This window comes from Narcine bancroftii, chromosome 4 (genome assembly GCF_036971445.1).
Source record: "Narcine bancroftii isolate sNarBan1 chromosome 4, sNarBan1.hap1, whole genome shotgun sequence".
In the NCBI taxonomy this organism is placed as follows: domain Eukaryota; kingdom Metazoa; phylum Chordata; class Chondrichthyes; order Torpediniformes; family Narcinidae; genus Narcine; species Narcine bancroftii.
In genome coordinates, this window is record NC_091472.1 from 25174148 (window position 1) to 25194179 (window position 20032).

General features: G+C 38.4%; 1 protein-coding gene across 1 annotated transcript in view; it reads left to right on the plus strand.

Moving 5' to 3' along the window:
* The window catches only part of LOC138760396 (neuroblast differentiation-associated protein AHNAK), a 65676-nt gene that overhangs the window by 28626 nt on the left and 17018 nt on the right, over window positions 1-20032 (plus strand). The window contains exons 4-5 of the mRNA XM_069930955.1: window positions 14618-14775; window positions 14888-15368. Of these exons, the coding sequence (XP_069787056.1) occupies window positions 14618-14775; window positions 14888-15368 (639 nt within the window). The remainder of the gene's footprint in view (window positions 1-14617; window positions 14776-14887; window positions 15369-20032) is intronic.

A 20032-nucleotide genomic window follows, 5' to 3' on the forward strand; every position in this document is an offset into this window, starting at 1 on the left:
GACCAACAAAAGGTGTAATTGGATACGATGAGAGACTTGCTAGTATTTCTCATCACTGTGTGAAAGGAGACAGGGAATGGAGAGATGATGGGGAAGAAGGGGGTGAGTTTTTTTTTTAATCGAAAGCCAGGAAAGTCAATATTAATGCCAACCGGTTGGAAAGTGGCCAGTTGGAAGATGAGCCAGTACATGAGACCAAGGGCAGACATGTGAACAACAGAATGGGATGGAGAATTGAAATGGGTGGCCACTGGAAGATCCACGCTATTGTGGCGGACAGAGCTGTGGTGCTCAACAAAGTTATTTACCACTCCGTATCCAGTCTCTGGATACAAAATCAAGGCTCATGGGATTGGGGGCAAAGTATTGATGTGGATTGAGAACTGGCTGGCAGGTAGAAGACAGAGAGTTGGGATAAATGGCTCGTTTTCTGAGTGGCAGGCGGTGACCAGTGGGGTACCACAGGGATCTGTACTGGGACCCCAGCTGTTCACAATTTACATTAATGATCTGGATGAGGGGATTGGATGTAATATCTCCAAATTTGCAGATGACACTAAGCTAGGAGGGGTTGTGTGCACGGAAGAGGAGGTCAGGAAGCTCCAGTGTGATTTGGATAAATTGAGGGACTGGGCAGATACATGGCAAATGCACTACAATGTGGATAAATGTGAGGTTATCCACTTTGGTAATACAAACCGGAGGGCAGATTACTATTTGAATGGCAATAGATTAAGAGATGGGGAAGTGCAGAGAGACCTAGGGGTACTTGTACATCAGTCTCTGAAGGCGAGCATGCAGGTACAGCAGGCGGTTAAAAAGGCAAATGGTATGTTGGCCTTCATATCAAGAGGGTTTGAGTATAAGAACAAGGATACCTTACGGCAGCCGTACAGGGCCTTGGTGAGATCCCACCTGGAGTATTGTGTGCAGTTTTGGTCACCTTATCTAAGGAAGGATGTTCTTGCAATGGAGGGAGTGCAGAGGCGATTCACCGGGCTGATACCTGGAATGGCAGGAATGACTATGAGGAAAGATTGCGCAAATTGGGATTGTACTCGCTGGAGTTTAGAAGATTGAGAGGTGATCTCATAGAGACATATAAAATTCTGGCAGGACTGGACAGAGTGGATGCAGATGGGATGTTTCCAAGGATGGGAAAATCCAGAACCTGGGGCCATGGTTTGAGGATAATAGGTAAACCATTTAGGACCGAGATGAGGAGGAATTTCTTTACCCAGAGGGTGGTGAATCTGTGGAATTCATTGCCACAGAGGGCAGTAGAGGCAGGTTCATTAAATATATTTAAGAGGGAATTAGATATATTTCTTCAGTATAAGGGTATTAAAGGTTACGGAGAGAAGGCGGGGACGGGGTACTGAACTTTAAGATCAGCCATGATCTCGTTGAATGGCAGAGCAGGCTCGAATGACCTACTCCTGCTCCTATCTTCTATGTTTCTATGTTTCTATTTTTCTCTCTGATGCAGATACTCTCAACCGACATCTTCTATAAACCCACCAACTCCCACAGCTACCTCAACTACACCTCTTCTCACCCTGTCCCCTGTAAGGATTCCATTCCATTCTCTCGATTCCTCCATCTCCATCGCATCTGCACCCAAGATGAGAACTTCCATGCCAGATCATTAGAGATGTTCTCTTTCTTCCAACAACATGGCTTTCTCACTACCACCATCAACTCAGCACTCACCTGCACATCCTCCATTACCTGCACATCTGTCCTGGCTCCCTCTTCCCCCATGCACGCTAAGGACAGAATTCCTCTTCCCTTCAACTACCTCCCCACCAGCCTCTGCATCCAACACATCCTCCTCTGCAATTTCAGTCACCTACTACATGATCCCACCATTAGATACATATTCCCCTCTCCTCCCCTCTCTGCCTTCCACAGGGACTGCTCCCTCTGTGGCTCCCTTGTACCCTGCCCTCTCCACCAATCTTACCCTTGGGACCTACCCCTCTGACCGCAGGAGATGCACCACTTGTGCTCACATCTCTTCCCTCAGCACCATTCAGGGTCCCAAACAGTCCTGAAGGAACATTTCAGTTGTGAACTTGCAATGGTCATCTACTACATCCAGTCTTCCCACTGTGGCCACCTCTACATCAGAGAGACTGGACACAGACTGGGAGATTGCTTTATAGAGCACCTTGGCTCTGTCTGCTGCAATAGCATGGATCTCCCAGAGGCCACCCATTTCTTTATTTTTAATGATTAAAACAGAGGATTTCCCTTTTTTTAGAATATTTTATTTAAAATGTACATCCATGTAATTATAATTGTACAGAGTCAATAATTAAATTTAAAATGACAGTGGTATTAACCCCTCCCTCTTACTTGCCCTCCCCTCTCTCTTACCCCCGTTCCACTATAAAAGTTATAATAGATACAATATATAGTTATATAAAAGAATTATATAAAAAGTGAAATAAAAGTATAAAGAAAAAAATAATATTAAAGGATTAGCTCACATACTGAGATCTTACAGTATTTATATTAAATGACTTTGGGGAAGAAGATTATTACAGGTCTTAAGAGGCCAGAAGTAAATTTTTACATATTTAACCCATAACAGGCTTCAAATTTGTACAAAAGTTGAATATTTATTTATTAAATTATTGTTATTTTCTCCAAAGGTATACAACTTTGCATTTCCGAATGCTATCTTTCCATGCCCAAATGTGCATCTGATTACCAAGTCACTGCTATACAGTTCCTTGCCACTATTGGAGCAATTTTAATAAATTTCACTTGATAAAATGTTAATTTTAATTCAGGTCTTGTTCCTTCTACATTCACCATATAACCATATAAAAAAATAAATCTGGGTTTTGTGGAATAACAATACCAATAATCTGTTCTTAAAAACTTTCCTAAATCCATCCAAAAAGTTCTAACTTTAGAACATGACCAAGTGGAGCGCACATCTAAAACATTTATCTCATAAGTCCGATTTAATTTTGTGCAGTTTTTGTGGTGTTAAATATAATAATGTAAATAATTATACTGAACTAAACTGTAGCATTTATAACATTTGTCATACAGGCTTGACAAGGTTCTGCCTATCTTTTCTCATCAATTGTAATATTTAAATCAACCTTCCATTTCCGTCTAGATTTATGTATTCCTTTTTAATAGTGCCTGCTTGTAATAAAAGATATATTGTAGAAATACATTTCTTAGTATAATCTCTCCTGATAAGAACTTCCAGCTCATTACAAGTTGGTAAGTACATTATTGGACCTATTTTTTCCCACAATTATCCCCTCAATTGAAGATAACAAAAAAATGTATTCTGAGTAATTCCATATTTATTTAACTGTTGAAACAACATCAATTGACCTTGTTCATAACAATCTTCTACATTTTTAATACCATTGTGAAACCATATATTTAAAAATGGGTTATCTTTAGTAAAAGATTGTTTTGAATCAAAGGTGTTTTAGATGATATACTTACTTTCATTCCTATTTCATTTTTTATCTTGTTGCAAATGGTAATCAAATGTTTAAGCAAAGGTGCCTCCTTCATACCAATTATTAACACTGAATCTTATTTATAAATGCTAATTTCTCTCCTATTTTATCTGTTAAGGGTTATTATATTTTATATTATATATAAATATGTCTTTAAAAGAGATAGATTGTGGGGGTTTTGTGAAGACCGCAGAGCCCACCTCACTGACAAAAGACAAAGGAGGAAGAACCCAACACCCAACCCCAACCCACCAATTTTCCCTTGCAACCGCTGCAACCGTGTCTGCCTGTCCCGCATCGGACTTGTCAGCCACAAACGAGCCTGCAGCTGATGTGGACATTACCCCTCCATTAATCTTCGTCCACGAAGCCAAGCCAAAGAAGAACTTCACAAACAGACATTAACATTTCCTCCGACTCTGATTTTCCAAAACATCAATCTTCTTCAACAAATTACTCTTCTGAATCTCCCAACCAGTAAACGAATCCTCCATCTGATCCATCTTCTCTTTACACTACTCCACATTATCTTTACAATCAAGAAATGCATCTTCAATCTTCTTAAATTTATCTTAAACCTTATCCATTGCTCTCAGGCATTTAGTTACATCCATTTTAATAGAGGACATTTCACCCTTCATTTCAACCAATTGTTCCTTCATAACTGAAAACCCTTGGCCCACCTGCATAACCAAGTTTTCCATTTACTTAGATAAGTCAGATAAGGCAGAGTCGGAATGAGAAAGGTCAGATTTAAGCTTAAATGTCTGCCTCAACACAGGCCTACCCTTGAACATGCCTGCTGCCTCCTCGACAAGTTGCTCCTCTTCCTCTTCTATTCCAGCGACACCCTCTTCCTCCTCTGTCGAAATGGGAGTCTGCACAACCCGATTATGGGTGCAGACCCCACCCCCGCCAGTCCAGAGTCACTGGACTGAGGGAGGTTGGGTTCCCCCGCAGCCTGAACCATTTCAAACTCAGCGTGCGTGCATGAAGTTTTGCGCAAGCACAATTGATCCTCTTGATCCGGAGGAAATCGATGTTGATTGCCGGCACCATCTTGCGCAACAGTATGCAAGGTCAGCGCTGGTGTGGCATGCACCCTACCCGTCGATGAACGCTGTGGTCGGGGCTGTGTTGAAATCGACTCCGGAGGCTCCCCATGCATGGTAGGCCACATTTCTTCTGTAGTTACTGGTTGTTTAATAGCTGTTTTCTTAACTGTTTGAGCTTTAGTCTTCCTTATAACTGTTTATAAGGTACTTCCACAATATAAACAACAGATATAAAAAACTTTTTAAAAAAACATTTAAACGGGATTTAGATAGTTCTGCCAGGAGGGGGTGTCCCTATGCCATCACGCTATGCCCACCACAGAAGAAATCTCATTTGAAATGCAAGAGCTTTGCATAAGCAGAGACTTCATGTCCAAAGTGACTTACATAAACTTTGAAGAGTCCTTATGGAGACTTCACAAGTAAGTGTTAATTGGACTGATGTTGTGGAATAAGTGGACTATTGTCTTTAAAGCAACAGGCTCAGAAACTGATTCCGGTGCCAACAATCTGCCTGGTTGCAGTTTGCTGTTCTAAGAGGGGTCATGTGGTTTTGCAAATAAAGAAAGAAAAAAATGTGATTCTTTGGAGAGAGAGAGAGAAAGAGAACTGAGTTCTCCAGTGGTTTTTAAGGCTGGAGCATGGCAAGCTGGCAGGCTGATTGAAAACCCCATTTTGAAGACAGGTTGTGAGTTCTGAGTTCAGCCTGTTGAAAACCCTTGTTTCTCCTGAAATAAGGGAAACAAGAGGAACTCTGGGGTGACCTGGAAGAAGAGGTCATCATTTGGAAAATCCATGATGGGACATGTTTCTTCAACAAGACGCTGAAGTGACTGATTGGATGAATTGAGTTTGTGTGTGTCCAACAAGCAACAAATCTCTCTCTGAAAACAACTAGAACCTTTCAAAGTAGTAACCATTTACCTTTAAGCACCAGAGCCTGGTGAAAATTCATAAATGTTAAATTTTGTGCACAGTGTAAGAATTGCCTGATACCGGTGAACTTGGAGAAGTGAGAAGTACATGACTGGACTATTAAAGCAAAGAATTTTCCTGAACATATACACATTGCATACATGTGCACTTCGAATTAGAAGGGTGTTAAATTAAGTTAATATAATAAGTTAAAGTTTGATCCTGTTTTTAAATTTAAAGAAAATTAAAAGCAACTTTTGTTTAAGTAACCATTTGTCTTGGTGAATTTCTATTGCTGCTGGGTTTTGGGGTCCACTGGGCTCATAACATATCCATCTCTATTTTGATCCATGCTGGTTTTCCTGATCCCTCAAATAAAGATATAAGAAACCTCAATTGAGCTACTTGATAATAATTCTTAAAGTTAGGAAGTTAAAACCTCCAATTCATATTTCCATGTTAATTTTTGATATTTTACCTTCATGACATTTTACCTTCCCAAATAATTTTTTAAATGTTTATTTAATTTTTATAACCATACAACCATATAACAATTACAGTATGGAAACAGCCCATCTTGGCCCCTCTAGTCCGCACCAATTTAAGTGAACTCCACTAGTTCCACTTACCTGCTCCCTGTCCATAACCCTCCAATCCCCTCACAAACTTGCACTTATCCAACCTTCTCTTAAATGACAAAATTGAAGGAAGGCCATTCCACTCAGCCACCACTCTCTGAGTGAAGAAGCTCCCTCTCATGTTACTTTTGCCCCCTTACCCTTAACTTAGACCCCTCATTCCAATCTCACCTACCCTCAAGGGGAAGAGCCTATTCACATCTACTCTGTCTATACCCCTCATAATTTTAAATACCTCTATGAAATCCCCCCTCAACCTTCTTTCTACACTCCAATGAATAAAGACCCAGTCTACTCAATCTTTCTTTGTATTCTAGATACTGTGATCCAGGCAACATTTTAGTAAATCTTCTTGGCACCCTCTCTTCCTTATTGATATCCTTCCTATAAATTGGGGACCAGAACTGCACACAGTATTCCAAATTTGGTCTCACCAATGCCTTGAATAGTCTCAACATCACCTCCCAGCTCCTATATTCTATGCTTTGATTTATAAAGGCCAGCATACCAAAAGGCTTCTTTTCCATTCTATCCACATGAGAAACCACTTTCTTTTTTTTTTTTTTTTTTTTTTAATTTTTTTATTTTTCACACCATAAATCACATTAGCCATGATATACACAATTTCTTTTTCACACATATACAGTGACTTTTTCTCCCCCCCCCCTTTCCCACCCCCCCTCTCATCCATTTTAGGTATACAATCTAGGTTGCATTAATTCAGTTAGACAATGTTGTCATTCAACAAAAATACACCAGAAATTCTACTGAGTCCATTCTTTTCTTTTCTTCTCCTTCCATCAACTTAGGTAATGTTTGTTCCCGGTAGGTTTTCGCTATTGTATTTAACGTAAGGCTCCCATACTTGTTCGAATATTTCAATATTATTTCTTAACCAATATGTTATTTTTTCTAATGGAATACATTTATTCATTTAAATTTGGTAGTTTATTCCTTTTAATTTGGTTATGTATTCCATTAATATTTAAAGACATATAGTTCAGCGTAGCCCTTTTATATTTTGTTTATCTTCTCTTTCCGTTTTTCCATCATTACCTTTCCTCCTTTTCCATTTCTGTTTTCTTATTTTCAACTCTTTATAAGACAACATTCCTACAACATCCAACATTTTCCTTATTCTCCTATTTCTATCTTATTTATCCCCAATCTCCCATTCACCTCCTGAGTTGTCCTTTATCCCTTGTCGGACAACCACATCTCCCCTCTCCATTTGGATTTGCGAATCCACTCGCAAGCGTCAACTGATTTTGCAGTGACCGCTATTTCCCCCCACCCCGCCTCCCCCAGAAAAGATTTCACTTTTCATATGTCACAAAGGTCACTCTTTTAATTCCCTCCTTATTCTCTCTATTCCATTACCTTCCCTTATTAATTCTTGTCTATACTATCTATATTTTCCTCTAAGTACAGATACATTCACGTATGCTCCTTGTCTCTATTCACTCTTATACCTCTTTACCCGCATACATATCAATCGTGATCATTTTTACTCTCATTACCCGTCTTCATCCCTCAGTCTATTTTTGTCTTTACCCACATACATATCAATTGTGATCATTTTAACTCTCATTACCCGTCTTCCTCCCTCAGTCTATTTTTGTAATTGTTCTGCAAATTTTCGTGCTTCTTCTGGATCCGAGAATAGTCTGTTTTGTTGTCCTGGAATAAATATTTTCAATACCGCTGGATGCTTTAGTATAAATTTATACCCTTTCTTCCATAAAATCGCCTTTGCTGTATTGAACTCTTTTCTCTTCTTTAGGAGTTAGAAACCACTTTCAAAGAATGATGAACCGTTATTCCAAGATCTCTCTGTTCCTCTGTATTCCTCAATGTCCTCCCCTTCACTGCATATGTCCTGTTTTGATTATTCTTCCCAAACTGAAGCACTTCACACTTATCTACATTAAATTCCATCTGCCATCTTTCAGCCCACTCTTCTAAGCCGTCCAAATCCTTCTGCAGTCCCCGAAAACCATCATCACTATCCACAACTCCCCCTATTTTTGTATCGTTCGCATATTTACTCACCCAATTTACCACTCCATTATCAAAATCATTAATGTAAATGACAAACAATGGGACCCAACACCAATCCCTGAGGCACAGTCATGGGTCAGAGTGAATGGCAGTGGTCTAAGCACGCAGCCCTGTTATTTACTAAAAAAGACATAAAATATGTCTTTTATAGTAAATGTCAAAGGATATTTGAAGTGAAAAACTGCCATAAAGGAAGAAGAGTGTCAGGGCTCAGTGGAAAGGGATAAAATTGACAAATTTTGCATGAGTCCAGGAGGCAGCAACATTGCAGACATTGATATATGGAGGCCAGAAAGGGGTTTGTTACAGAATTATATTATTCATGTTTAGGTTAAAATATTTATTTTAATAGTAAAGAGACTTTGAGGGTTGGATTCAGGGTCGCACACAAAGACTCATTACACATTTGTGTTATCAGATAAGAGAAATTTTCTGGAGACAAAGTGTCTCTTAATTCAAAGCAGTAAGAATTTTGGATTGTGTTATTGAAAGTGCAGAGGCAATGGATGTGTGCTCAGAAGCACCTGTGAACACACACAGCCATTCTGCTTCGTGGTCTGAGCAGACAGCTTGGAGGATTTTCTCATAACCTTTGGAAGAGATGAACTTCAAACAAAACCAGTGGTGATGCCATATCATGCAATTGGGACACTTCGAGAAGGCATCTTTAATATTGAACCATGCTTCGTCTGAAGTTAGAGATGCAGTAGCCTTCAGTGGGAGAAGTACTGTTGTGTTGTTCTCCCTTTGATAGGACAGGAACACAGAATCAATGGCTTCAAGGGAAAGAACCACTTTGTCAAGAGAGGGCAATTTTGCATGTTCATATGAAATGGACACTTCATTTAACCCTTGCCTGGGTTGGTGAAATCATCAAGTGAAACACAAGTCCTGAAACCTCCATGCAAGAGAGGAGAATTTGTGAAAAAGTCAGTCGTATGAAGAAATATTTATCTACAAGAATTCGTGAGTTTGAGAACTTTTGAACAGCATTTAAAGACTGAATTTCAACAAAAAAGATTTCAGATTTCTCTTCAGAATTGTGCCTGAACTCTATTGGTTCAGGATTTGCCACACACACACACACACACACACACACACACACACACACACACACACACACACACACACACACACACACACACACATTGTTTTGAAGATACCATTGTCCTGGTGAATTTCTATTGCTGCTCATCTATGTTGTAACAGTTTGGAAGAAGGAATGTTTAATGTAGCCAACAAAAAGACAGTAGTAGCTGGGGCCCATGGCTACACTTTTGATTAATTGGAAGTGAAAGGATTCAAAAGAGAATTTGTCAAGAGAAAGAACAGGTGAGAGGTGCAAGTGGTGAGAGTGCTGATAGGGGGGAGCTGGTGGGATCTTTCATACAGAAAGTAGTGAAGGATTGTAGGAACTCCCTGATGGGAAATGGAAGTGTGTGGAGACTAGACTTTCATAGTGAAGATGAGGGAATAAAGTTGTCAAAATGGTGGATAGCATGGAAGTAGGTGTGAAGGGACCGGATAAGGGAAAAGAATAAGGATCCAAGGAGATAAGTTCAGCGGGCCGAGAGCAGGCAGAAATAATGGGTCCACTAGTGACAGTCCTGTTTGTAGATCTTTGCTAAGAGATAGAAGCAGGCTAAGGTCAGTGCACAATGAATTTAGAGGCTAAGAACGGGAGATTTCTTGCTGTGATTAAATGAGATTTGTAACTATCTGGGACACAGTGGTCTGATATTCATTGGCAGGGTCTAAAAAGATGCATAAGTAAGTCTTTTAGACACCATATGGCCTCTGCAAGTTAAAGGACAATCCTTCAGGCCACAGAGGCTCTACCCATATCTGTGGGTTTGATGACTAGATTATGAATAATATGAATTGAGTGAATTGATCAAGTTTATTTATCATCTGATTGTATAAGTACAAACTGATTATCACTGCGTGTTTTGCACCTAGAATTGGAAAACGCCATATTACGTTGCGTTGTCCTTGTGCAAACACAGATGATAATAAACCTGAGTTGAGACTTGAGATTATTGACGTAAAAATAAACATAATTCTCGATTATTAATTAAATTTAAATTACTCTCCATTAGTCCATGCCTCCAGTCATTTAATGTCAAGGTTCCATTATGGTCAAGTAATACTACATTTAGAATGTAACATACATGAAATTCTTTAACTTGGTCTACTGTAAGGAAGACAGAGAAATGCTCCTTTGTCCAGCAGCCCTCACAGAAATGAGGCTCCAGTAAGGAACAGAACTCCCAACCCCTGGCTTACAAGACCAGTGCTCTAATCACAGAGAAATCAAAGCCTCAAGAATGGCTGTACTACCATAATCCATAAGCACATGCTTTTCTATTTTTTTCTATAGTAGAATTCATTACTTTTACTCCACTTTCATTTCTTAAATATTGATATTACTTTGGATTACAGTCAGTATTCTGGCACTACAAGGTTCAAATGAATGGATGTTTGATGATCAGCATGACACAAAATGCTGAAAAACATTTAATGTTCCATATGATCCTATAGGTCTGAGAGATATTAAATATGTGTGCAAATGAGCAGTCAGTGAGGATATGTAAGAATATCTTCTCCACAATTTCCATCAGTACTGGAGCAACACAAGGCTGTGCTTTTAGCCCTCTACTCTATTAACATTACACCTACGACTGTGTGGCTCAGTAGGACAACACCATCTACAAATTCGCTGACAATACCACGGTAGAAGGGTCTACAAAAGGGTCGATGGGTCAGCATACAGGAGGAAAATGAAAATTTAACTGAATGATGGACCAACAGCAACATTGCGCTCAATGTCACCAAAACCAAGGAATTGATTTTCGACTGCAGGAAGGGAAAGCCAGAGGTGAACAGTTAAGTAATCATTTGGGGATAAGAGGTGGAGTCACTATCTCAGACAATCTTTCCTTGACCCAACACATTACTGTCACCACCTTTACTTCGTCAGTTGTTTGCAGAAGGTTGAAAACCTTGGCAAACTTCAAAAAATCTGTAGTGGAAAGTGAGCTGATCAGCTGGTATGGGGGCACCAATACCTCTGAGTGGAAAGCTCTACAAAAGGTAGTGGACACAGCCCAGCATATCACAGGCAAAATCCTACCCACTCTTGAGATTGTCTACCAGGAAAGCTGCTGTTGGAGAGCAACAGCAATCATCAAGGATCCATATCACCCAGCACATGCTCTGTTTTTACTGCTTTCATCAGGAAAGAGGTATAGGTGCCACCAAGGTTTGCACCACCAGGTTCAGGAACAGCTGCTACTCCTCAACAACAAACTCAATCAGGGACTCATGGAACGACTCTTACTTTTACACATCAGTTTTTTCCTCTCTGATTTGAATGTTTACATTTCTTTATTTATTTACACTGTTACAAGCCCAGAGGACACCAAAACCCAACAGCAATAGATATTCACCAAGACAAATGGTTACTTAAACAAAAGTTGCTTTTAATTATCTTTAAACATGAAAATAGAATTACACTTTAACTTAACTCTATTGACTTACTTAACCTAACTTAACCCCTTTCTAATTCTTAGCGCATGTGTATGTAATGTGTGTGTAAATTTAAGAAAAGTTCTTTGGTTCACAGTTCAATCTCACTTCTCATTCTTCCAAGTTCACTGGTTGCAGGCAATTCTTCTACTGTGCACAGAATTTAACATTTATAAAGTTCACCAGGCTTTGGTGCTTGAAAGGTAAATGGTTACCCCTCAGGAAGGTGAGTCATTTTTCAGAGAGAGATTTGTATTCCAGGACATCCGCAACTGATGTACTTCAATCAGCCACTCCAGTGTCTTGCTGATGAAACTTGCCCCTTCAGGGTTCTCCAGATGATAACCTCTTTCTTTCAGGTCACCAGAGAGTTTCTTTTTGTTTCCCTTATTCCAAGTGAAACATTAGACACCCAGTTCTCTCCTCTTGCATGAACCACAAGAGCTTTGACCAGGCCGTCTTCCAACTGGGCTTGCCAGCTTGTCCTGTTCCAGTCCCAGGTATTTCGCTGGCTGTAACACTGTACAAGTGATCTCTGTCTCTGTCTCTCTCGGAGACAAAACCTGTTTTGACTCGCTCTGCTTGCAAAACCACATGACCCTCTTACAACAGCAAGCTCTCCTTCAGACAATATGCAGCTCCAACAAATTCTTTCATCTGTTGCCTTTTATAAACAACAATTCATTAGTGAAGTTTCTTGAGCAATCTTCAAATCTCTTGCAAAAGCTGTGTAGCCGGTATGTCTAGCATGGGGCAGAGCTCCAGTATTTCAAACAAGATCTGCTTTAAAGTGTTTGTATGTGACCTACTCCTACAAACCTTTCCCAATTTATCTCACAAAAACATATCTATATACTCTATATACTCTGTCATGACACATGTACGTTGTGTACAGATTTTTTGCATTACAATAAGTTGTAATTCTGTCTCATCTGCAGGAAAATCTCAGGGATGTGAAGTGTTGTATGTAATCTGTTATGAGTCCAGAGGATCCCAAAACCCAGCAGCAATAGACATTCACCAAGACAAATGGTTACTTAACCAAAAGTTGCTTTTAATTTTCCTTAAACATAAAAACAGGATCAAACTTTAACTTATTACTATTAACTTAACTTAACCCCCTTCTAATTCTAAGTGCACATGTATGTAATGTGTATATGCTCAGGAAAGTTCTTTGATTTAATAGTCCAATCTCACTTTTCACTCCTCCAAGTTCCACAGGTATCGGCAACTCTTATACTGTGCACAAAATTTAACATTTATGAATTTTCACCAGGCTTTGGTGCTTAAAAGTAAATGGTTACCACTCAGGAAGGTTCTCATTGGTTTCAGAGAGAGATTTGTTGCTCGTTCGATACACACACAGAAACTGACTTCCTCCGATCAGCCACTTCAGTATCTTACCAAAGAAACTTGCCCCATCGTGGGTTTTCTAAATGATAACCTCTTCTTCCAAGTCACTTCAGAGTTTGTCTTGTTTCCCTTATTTCAGGAGAAACACTCGAGCCAGCCATTCCCTCTTGTAAGAACTACAAGAGTTTTCAACAGGCTGAACTCAGAACTCACAACCCATCTTCAAAATGGGGTTTTCAACCAGCCTGCCAGCTCGCCATGTCGTAGCTTTCAAAATCTACCGCAGAACTCAGTTCTCTCTCTCTCTCTCAGAGAAAGCCTGTTTGTTCTTTCTTCTCTCTCTGCTTGTTAAAAACCAGAACATCTCCCCAAGGCATCAAAACCTAATCCTTGAAAGAGCTTCTCAGCACTTTGAGCCTGGACTGTTTATTTGCACTTGCTTTTTTGAAATTCCTTCCAAAGCAGTTCCATTGTCTTTTGCAAATCTGTTGGTGCCTGCATGACTGGCTTCTGCCAAACTCTTTGCATTTTAAATGAGATGTGAAGTGTAAGTATCTGTTTGTGAAGTGACCTACACTGACCTCCACAATCTATCTCTTTTAGAAACATATTTATATTTAATATAATATAATTCATAACAACTCTGAAAATAAATCTAAAATTAATCTAAATGCTGTATCAATCTGTGTATGTAATCCAAACTCTATTGTCCTCCCAAGTGACTTTGGCCCAAAACATTGGTAATATATCTTTATCTCCTATGAATGTTGAAATACTGGCTGAGTTTCTCCAACATTTCTGTGTGTTTTACTCCATTCTCAGTGTCTGCAGACTTTTATCTTTCATTCCCACTTTCAATCTGTCAACAGGGAACTCAAGAACAAGATAAATGAATAGGTGTTTGGTGGAGACAAGTGAAGGGCGGTGTCAGTGGACAGAATGGTCCGTCGACATTACTGGAGTTGACAAGATAATATTCATCCTCTGTCTCAATGCTGTCTACAGATCTTATTATTTTGTGGTATGGCAGGTGTACAGATTCCTTCCACAAACTTTGGCTTTATGGAATCCCATCAATGTCTCTACAAAATATTTTCAGAACCTTTCCCCTTGATGGCCTTTCCTCGTGGCCTTTCTGGAACCTAATATAGTGGCTGCTTCTACTTTAAAAATTATTGTTACCATTAATTAATCTACAAATCTTGTTATTAAAATCTGTAAGCCTCAATTCAAAGAAACTATCGTAATATATAAAACTAGAATAATAAATATATAATTTCCTTTCTCATTACCTTCTGATTTTCATTGCCATTTTACAGTCACTGCTTGAGCTTCAATGCTTTCCTAAATTTACAGAGAATTACATCTAATCACATTCAATAAGGCTCAGCTATTGTAACAATTATGCAATTGTATAAAACATTGACTAATGTATCATGGAGGATGTAAATCTCAGAGCTTTTATATCTTTTGAAAATATATAATTAACATATTTCAATATTTTATTATTTAGGAGATAAGTTCTACAAGTTAATGTCATTCATATATATTCATATATATTTTGTAGGTGATCAACTCAAAGCTGTAACAATACATTTTGATGATCTAAATAGCGAAGAGGTTGGAAAAATATTGAAATATACTGAACCGTACAAAACAAGTCTGAACCTGAATGCAAAAGGTGAAGTCAGAAGTCCAGGTTATGGATATAAAACTGCTTACATGGTAAAAAAAAATTTGCATTTGATTTACACATATATTCATTTTGTGAATACATTATTTATTATTAAACAAATCAAAATTATGTATATTTACATCAAAAATACTCTACTTTCAGGGAGGTGGTGATCAAACTTACTTAAAGTTATACAACAGCAAGATCAAACCCCATCTTAAGCTAGCAAAAACAAGTACGGATGTCGGTGGCCTAGCTATCAAAGGAAAAACACCTTCAATTGACATAAGTGGTCCCAAGATTTCATCTGATTTTGATATGAACCAAAAGACTTCACCAACTATTGATGTGAAAACTCCGAAGATTGGAGGAGGATTAGCATCAGATATTAATATTAAATCGCCAAAAGGGGCCATTAAGATGCCAGACATGGAATTAAAAGGTCCAGGTTTTGAAATGCCATCAAAAAGTTTGAAGACTGACATAAATACACCTGGGTTTGAGATTAAGTCTCCTAAAGGGGGTTTTGATGTCAATACAGATCTACAAGCACCAAAATTTGAAATGCCCTCATCTAATTTACATGGACCAAATATCTCATCATTTGACACAAACCTGAATTTGCAAGCACCAAAGGTCAAAGGTAACAACAAATTTGTTCCTGATTTTAAAATAATGTTCTATATTCTAACATTTCTATTTTGCATTAAATACATGTAATGAAGAAATAGCAGATAAATAAATGCCGAGAATTTTGGTATTGGTCAGCAGAGCTAAACAGACAGTGGAGAACAGAAGGCCACCTACTTACAATTTCTCGTATTTGGTTCTTTTAAAACACCTTCAGGTCCGATTTAGCAATAAATGATGTTATATGGAGAAGGATGCTAACATGAATGAATGGGATGGCACAGTTAGCATAGTGGGCAGAAGCACGGTTGGTGTAGTGGTTAGCACAACACTGTTACAGCGCCAGCGATTGGAGCTAGGGTTTGAATCCCGCGCTGTCTGTAAGGAGGATTGGGACCAGGGTTCGAATCCCTCGCTGTCTGTAAGGAGTTTGTATGTTCTCCCTGTTTCTGCATGGGTTTTCCCCGGGGGTTCCAGTTTCCTCCCACCATTCGAAACGTACTGGGAGTGTAGATTAATTTGGAATAATTGGGGCAGCACGGGCTCATGGGTGGAAATGGCCTGTAACTGTGCTATATGTCTACATTTAAAATAAAAATGTATTTTTAAAGAAAATTTAGAATGTATTATATTATTATTAAAATACACTGGACAATAATTTTTTTTTCAAAAGGTTTGCTTCCTGAAAAGATATTGGGGATTATGATAAACAACTTCACGCTGAACATAAAGATAATGTCAGATTTGCAGTATCATGTAGGAAATTTGAGAAACATTAAATAAATATTTATTGAATTTATCATGTTGAATTGCATAATATACCTCTGAACCAAGCTCTCAGGGTGATTGCACATGTTGCACAGCAAATGTGAGGAGCCCAGGGTTTTTTTTTGGTCGCGACTGAGGTAGAGTTCACAGGCTTTCTAAATAATTGCAGTCATGCTGTGTCTTTGAGCCTTAAGCATATGCTCACCACAACTGAATGTATCGTAGTTGTTGCAACATTGACAAGACATTACTGCTGTATTGAATCTTCCTGAAAACAATGCTTTATTAATTACTCTCACTATGCTATTGCCTGAAAACCCTGTGTGGATCAACATGTGTTCAATCTATATCAATGTAATGCAAAGTATCTGTATATGTGAGTTCTTTAATAGTCTGTCTGCATTTATCCTGACAAAGCATGCCCAGGCCTAAGGCAACAATTGGATAGCACCTTCTTGGGCTGACCAAAACAGGGTTGGTGCCAGAACGTATGTTAGATGGGGCATTGGTGAGTAAGAGGGGTGCAGGGACCTACCTGTTGATGGGGGGATGGGGGGGGGGGGGAAACTGGCAGGGACCGGGCTGTTGATTGGTGGGGACCAATGCCTACCCATCATTAATGTAATCCGACCCCTCTGACGTGGGTCATGAGGGAGCTCTTTTTATTGCATCAAGTGCCTCTAGACACTACTGGTGCTTGACGCACGCTAGTGACGTGGCCGGGGACAGGTGGAGAGTCACTACCGTGCGTCAACCTAGATGCTACTGACACAGGAAGAAGTGGGGCGAGTCTGACTATATGGGGGGCACAGGCCCTTGTTTGGGGGAAGAACAGAACATCATTTAGAGGGGCAATGCGCGCTGATGCCCCTCTTGGTGCCAATCCTGGACCAAAACAGCTTGCTTGGTGGGAAATATACTAGTAAGCTTAAAATATGACAGGAAATCTCAAAAATTGTTTTAATCTAAAGAAAAAGTATGTGATAGGAAAATTCTTAGGTGATTTTTGGATCAGCAGACAAAAATCCATAGAATACCCCCCGAAAAAAAGTGTTCAGGAAGTAAAAACTTTGGTATGATTTAGACTGAGATTCAAATTATTGTTTTGAAACAGGCAATGTTGAAATGTTATTTTCATTTGTATCACAAAGAATGAACTTATAGTACCAGGGGTTGAGGTGAACTCTGAAGTACAAGGAGGCATATTGTCCTGAGCAAATTCCAATTTAACATTAAGTTTCCATATTATTCGTTCCCTTACCAGTTGTATCTGAAATTTCCACACTAAGGACCTGTATCGAATCACAGCTGGTCCTTGCAAATTTGTCCATTCTTAATGGGGGTTTTATGACCCCACCCCCTGGAGATCACAACACATTTAAGTAAAAGCCTTGTTTTCTTTTCACCTCACCTAACATGAATAGATTTTTTTATGTTCTTTATGTAATCGGTAGGAGGGAAGTATGAAAGAAACCAAAATTTGACTGCTTCGCAGGGAAGGGGGCCCATAAATGTTGAGAAGAGTCCAAGTGGGGCCATAGCTGAAAAAAGATTGACAATGGCTGATCTAGACCTTCAAGAATACTGTATAACATTTGTCTGCCAGTTCCAACATTAGGATCGAAAGAGTCTATTGAATTTCAACACTGAAGTAAAAATGAACAAAACTATTGTGTTTGTTCAAATGCTTAAGGCTATATAAAAATGCATAATCTGGATAATGTTGATAATCTGGACCTAAAAGAGGTGTGATTAATATTTTAGTGTTGTATTTAATGAAATATCAATACAGCATAATCTTATAAAGAAAATTAATATTAGCAGGTTATATCATGAGTTCCCTGCTGGTGGTGCATGGAGAAACACACTTTTATAGCCTGCTCCTAACTTTTTCAGCTCCCACATCTTTCTTTTTTAATCTACTTTTTCCTTAATGTGGAGTTCTTTCTTAGGTTTAGTTCTCCTTTCCCAGCTTATTTTACATCTATACAATATGACGTCGTCTCATGGAGCTAAAGATGGAAGAAATAAGAAGAAGCCTCTACTTCTCAAGATTTGTCTCCTTGATGAAATACATTAAGGACTTGAGTAAAGATGTTAAAGAGTTTTAAAAGTCATGCAAGGCTCTTTTGTCAAGTTGATGAAAATTCGGGCAAGTTACAAGATTTCATCAAAAAACATGACTCTAAAATTAAGGAATTGGAAATAAAACAGTTGAAGTTCATGATTCCCTGATGGATGATGTGCAAACTGATAATCTGGAATTAAAAATATCTAATGACTTATAATTGAAGAACGCCACAAATTTGGAAGTGAGAAACAGAAAAAAAATGAGAATCATTAATATGGATGAGGAAATCAAATCAGGCCAGCCTTCCAAATTCTTCTCTGGGGAGAGTTTCTCTGCAAGGTTTTGGACATGATCTGTTGCCAACTTACCTTGATGTCAACAGAGTGCACTGATCATTCATCTCTAAATCTGCTCCTGCTATGAAGCCTTGATCAATTGTTTTTTGCTTACACCAGTTCCAGATCAAAGACCAGCTTCTAAGAGAGTTCTGACACAGAGGGACTTTAAAATATCAAAATCAGAATATTAGGATTGAGGAAAACTACCCACCTGAAGTAATGAAAGAACCATCTACATATAAATAAGTCATGTTCCAGCTCTATAATGCCATCTTAAAACCATTGTTGCACTGCCCAGCTTGATTGAGAATCATCTTACCGGATAATACAAAAAAGTGGTTACTTTCTCCTAAGCCTGCAGCTGATTTTCTGAAAGATTATTTTCTAGTTTCAGTGGATGAGTAAAACGTGTACTTACGGACTCTTTTTTTTGGGCTCTTTTTGATATGAGTACTGCGGTTTTCTTTTTTTGGTTACTTTGCAATAAATTTAAACTGATGTTTTATGAGACATATGTTTTTCTTTAATTCCTTAGTAAAATTTATTTCTTTTTGTTTAAAGTATGTATGTCCTGCAAAATCATTTTTTTAACTTTTTTATGTTTGTTATAAAGAAAGAAAGGTTTCCATTCATTCTTCTTTTCCCATATGTGGTAACTAATGCTTTTGGTTAATAATTAATTACTGAATCCATGGAAATATTAAGATTTTCTTTTAAGAAGACTCAATAGTTTTGCAGCTCCGTAAGCTCTTTTATCTTTTACAATTCTAGGATAACTGCCAGTTGCAGGCTTTGGGGACATGACTTTGTCTGTGAGTGCTGCTAAGTGCAGTGGGAATTCATGAGGATGGGGGGGGGTTGTTAGTTTAGTAACGGATTTTTTGGAGAGGCTATATTGGCTATTCTTTGTTAGGCATTCCTTCACTTCTAATGATTTTGTCTTATTGACTTCTAATTTCTCAGATGGCCGAAGGTATTAAGGTTTTGTCCTGGAATTTTGCAGGGTTGAACCATCCAGTTAAATGCCAAAAGGCTTTTTCTCACATTAGAAAGTTCAAACCTGAGATTATTCTTTTACAAGAAATAAATTTTTATCTACCTGATATCTCACTATTTTTGAATTTTTGGAAGGGACAAAAATTCCACTCAGCTTTTTGGCGAAATCTAGGGGAGTTTCAATCTTGATCAATCAATCAGTGTTGTTTATTAGACATGAGGTTATTGCTGACACTAATGATCATTTTCTTATATTGTCTGGTAAACGATATAATAAAATTTATGTTTTTTTTGTGAACTGATTACCTGAATTTTTTTGAATGCCTCTTTTCTCTCTTACTGGATTTTAATATGTATTCTTTGATAGTAGGCGACAACTTAAACTGTTGGCTTGATCTGGTATTTGACTGTTTGTCTCATAAAATCACTAATTTAAATAAGTCAACTATACTTAAAAATTATTTTATGTTACAATCTGGGGTTATTGATGTATGGAGATTTATT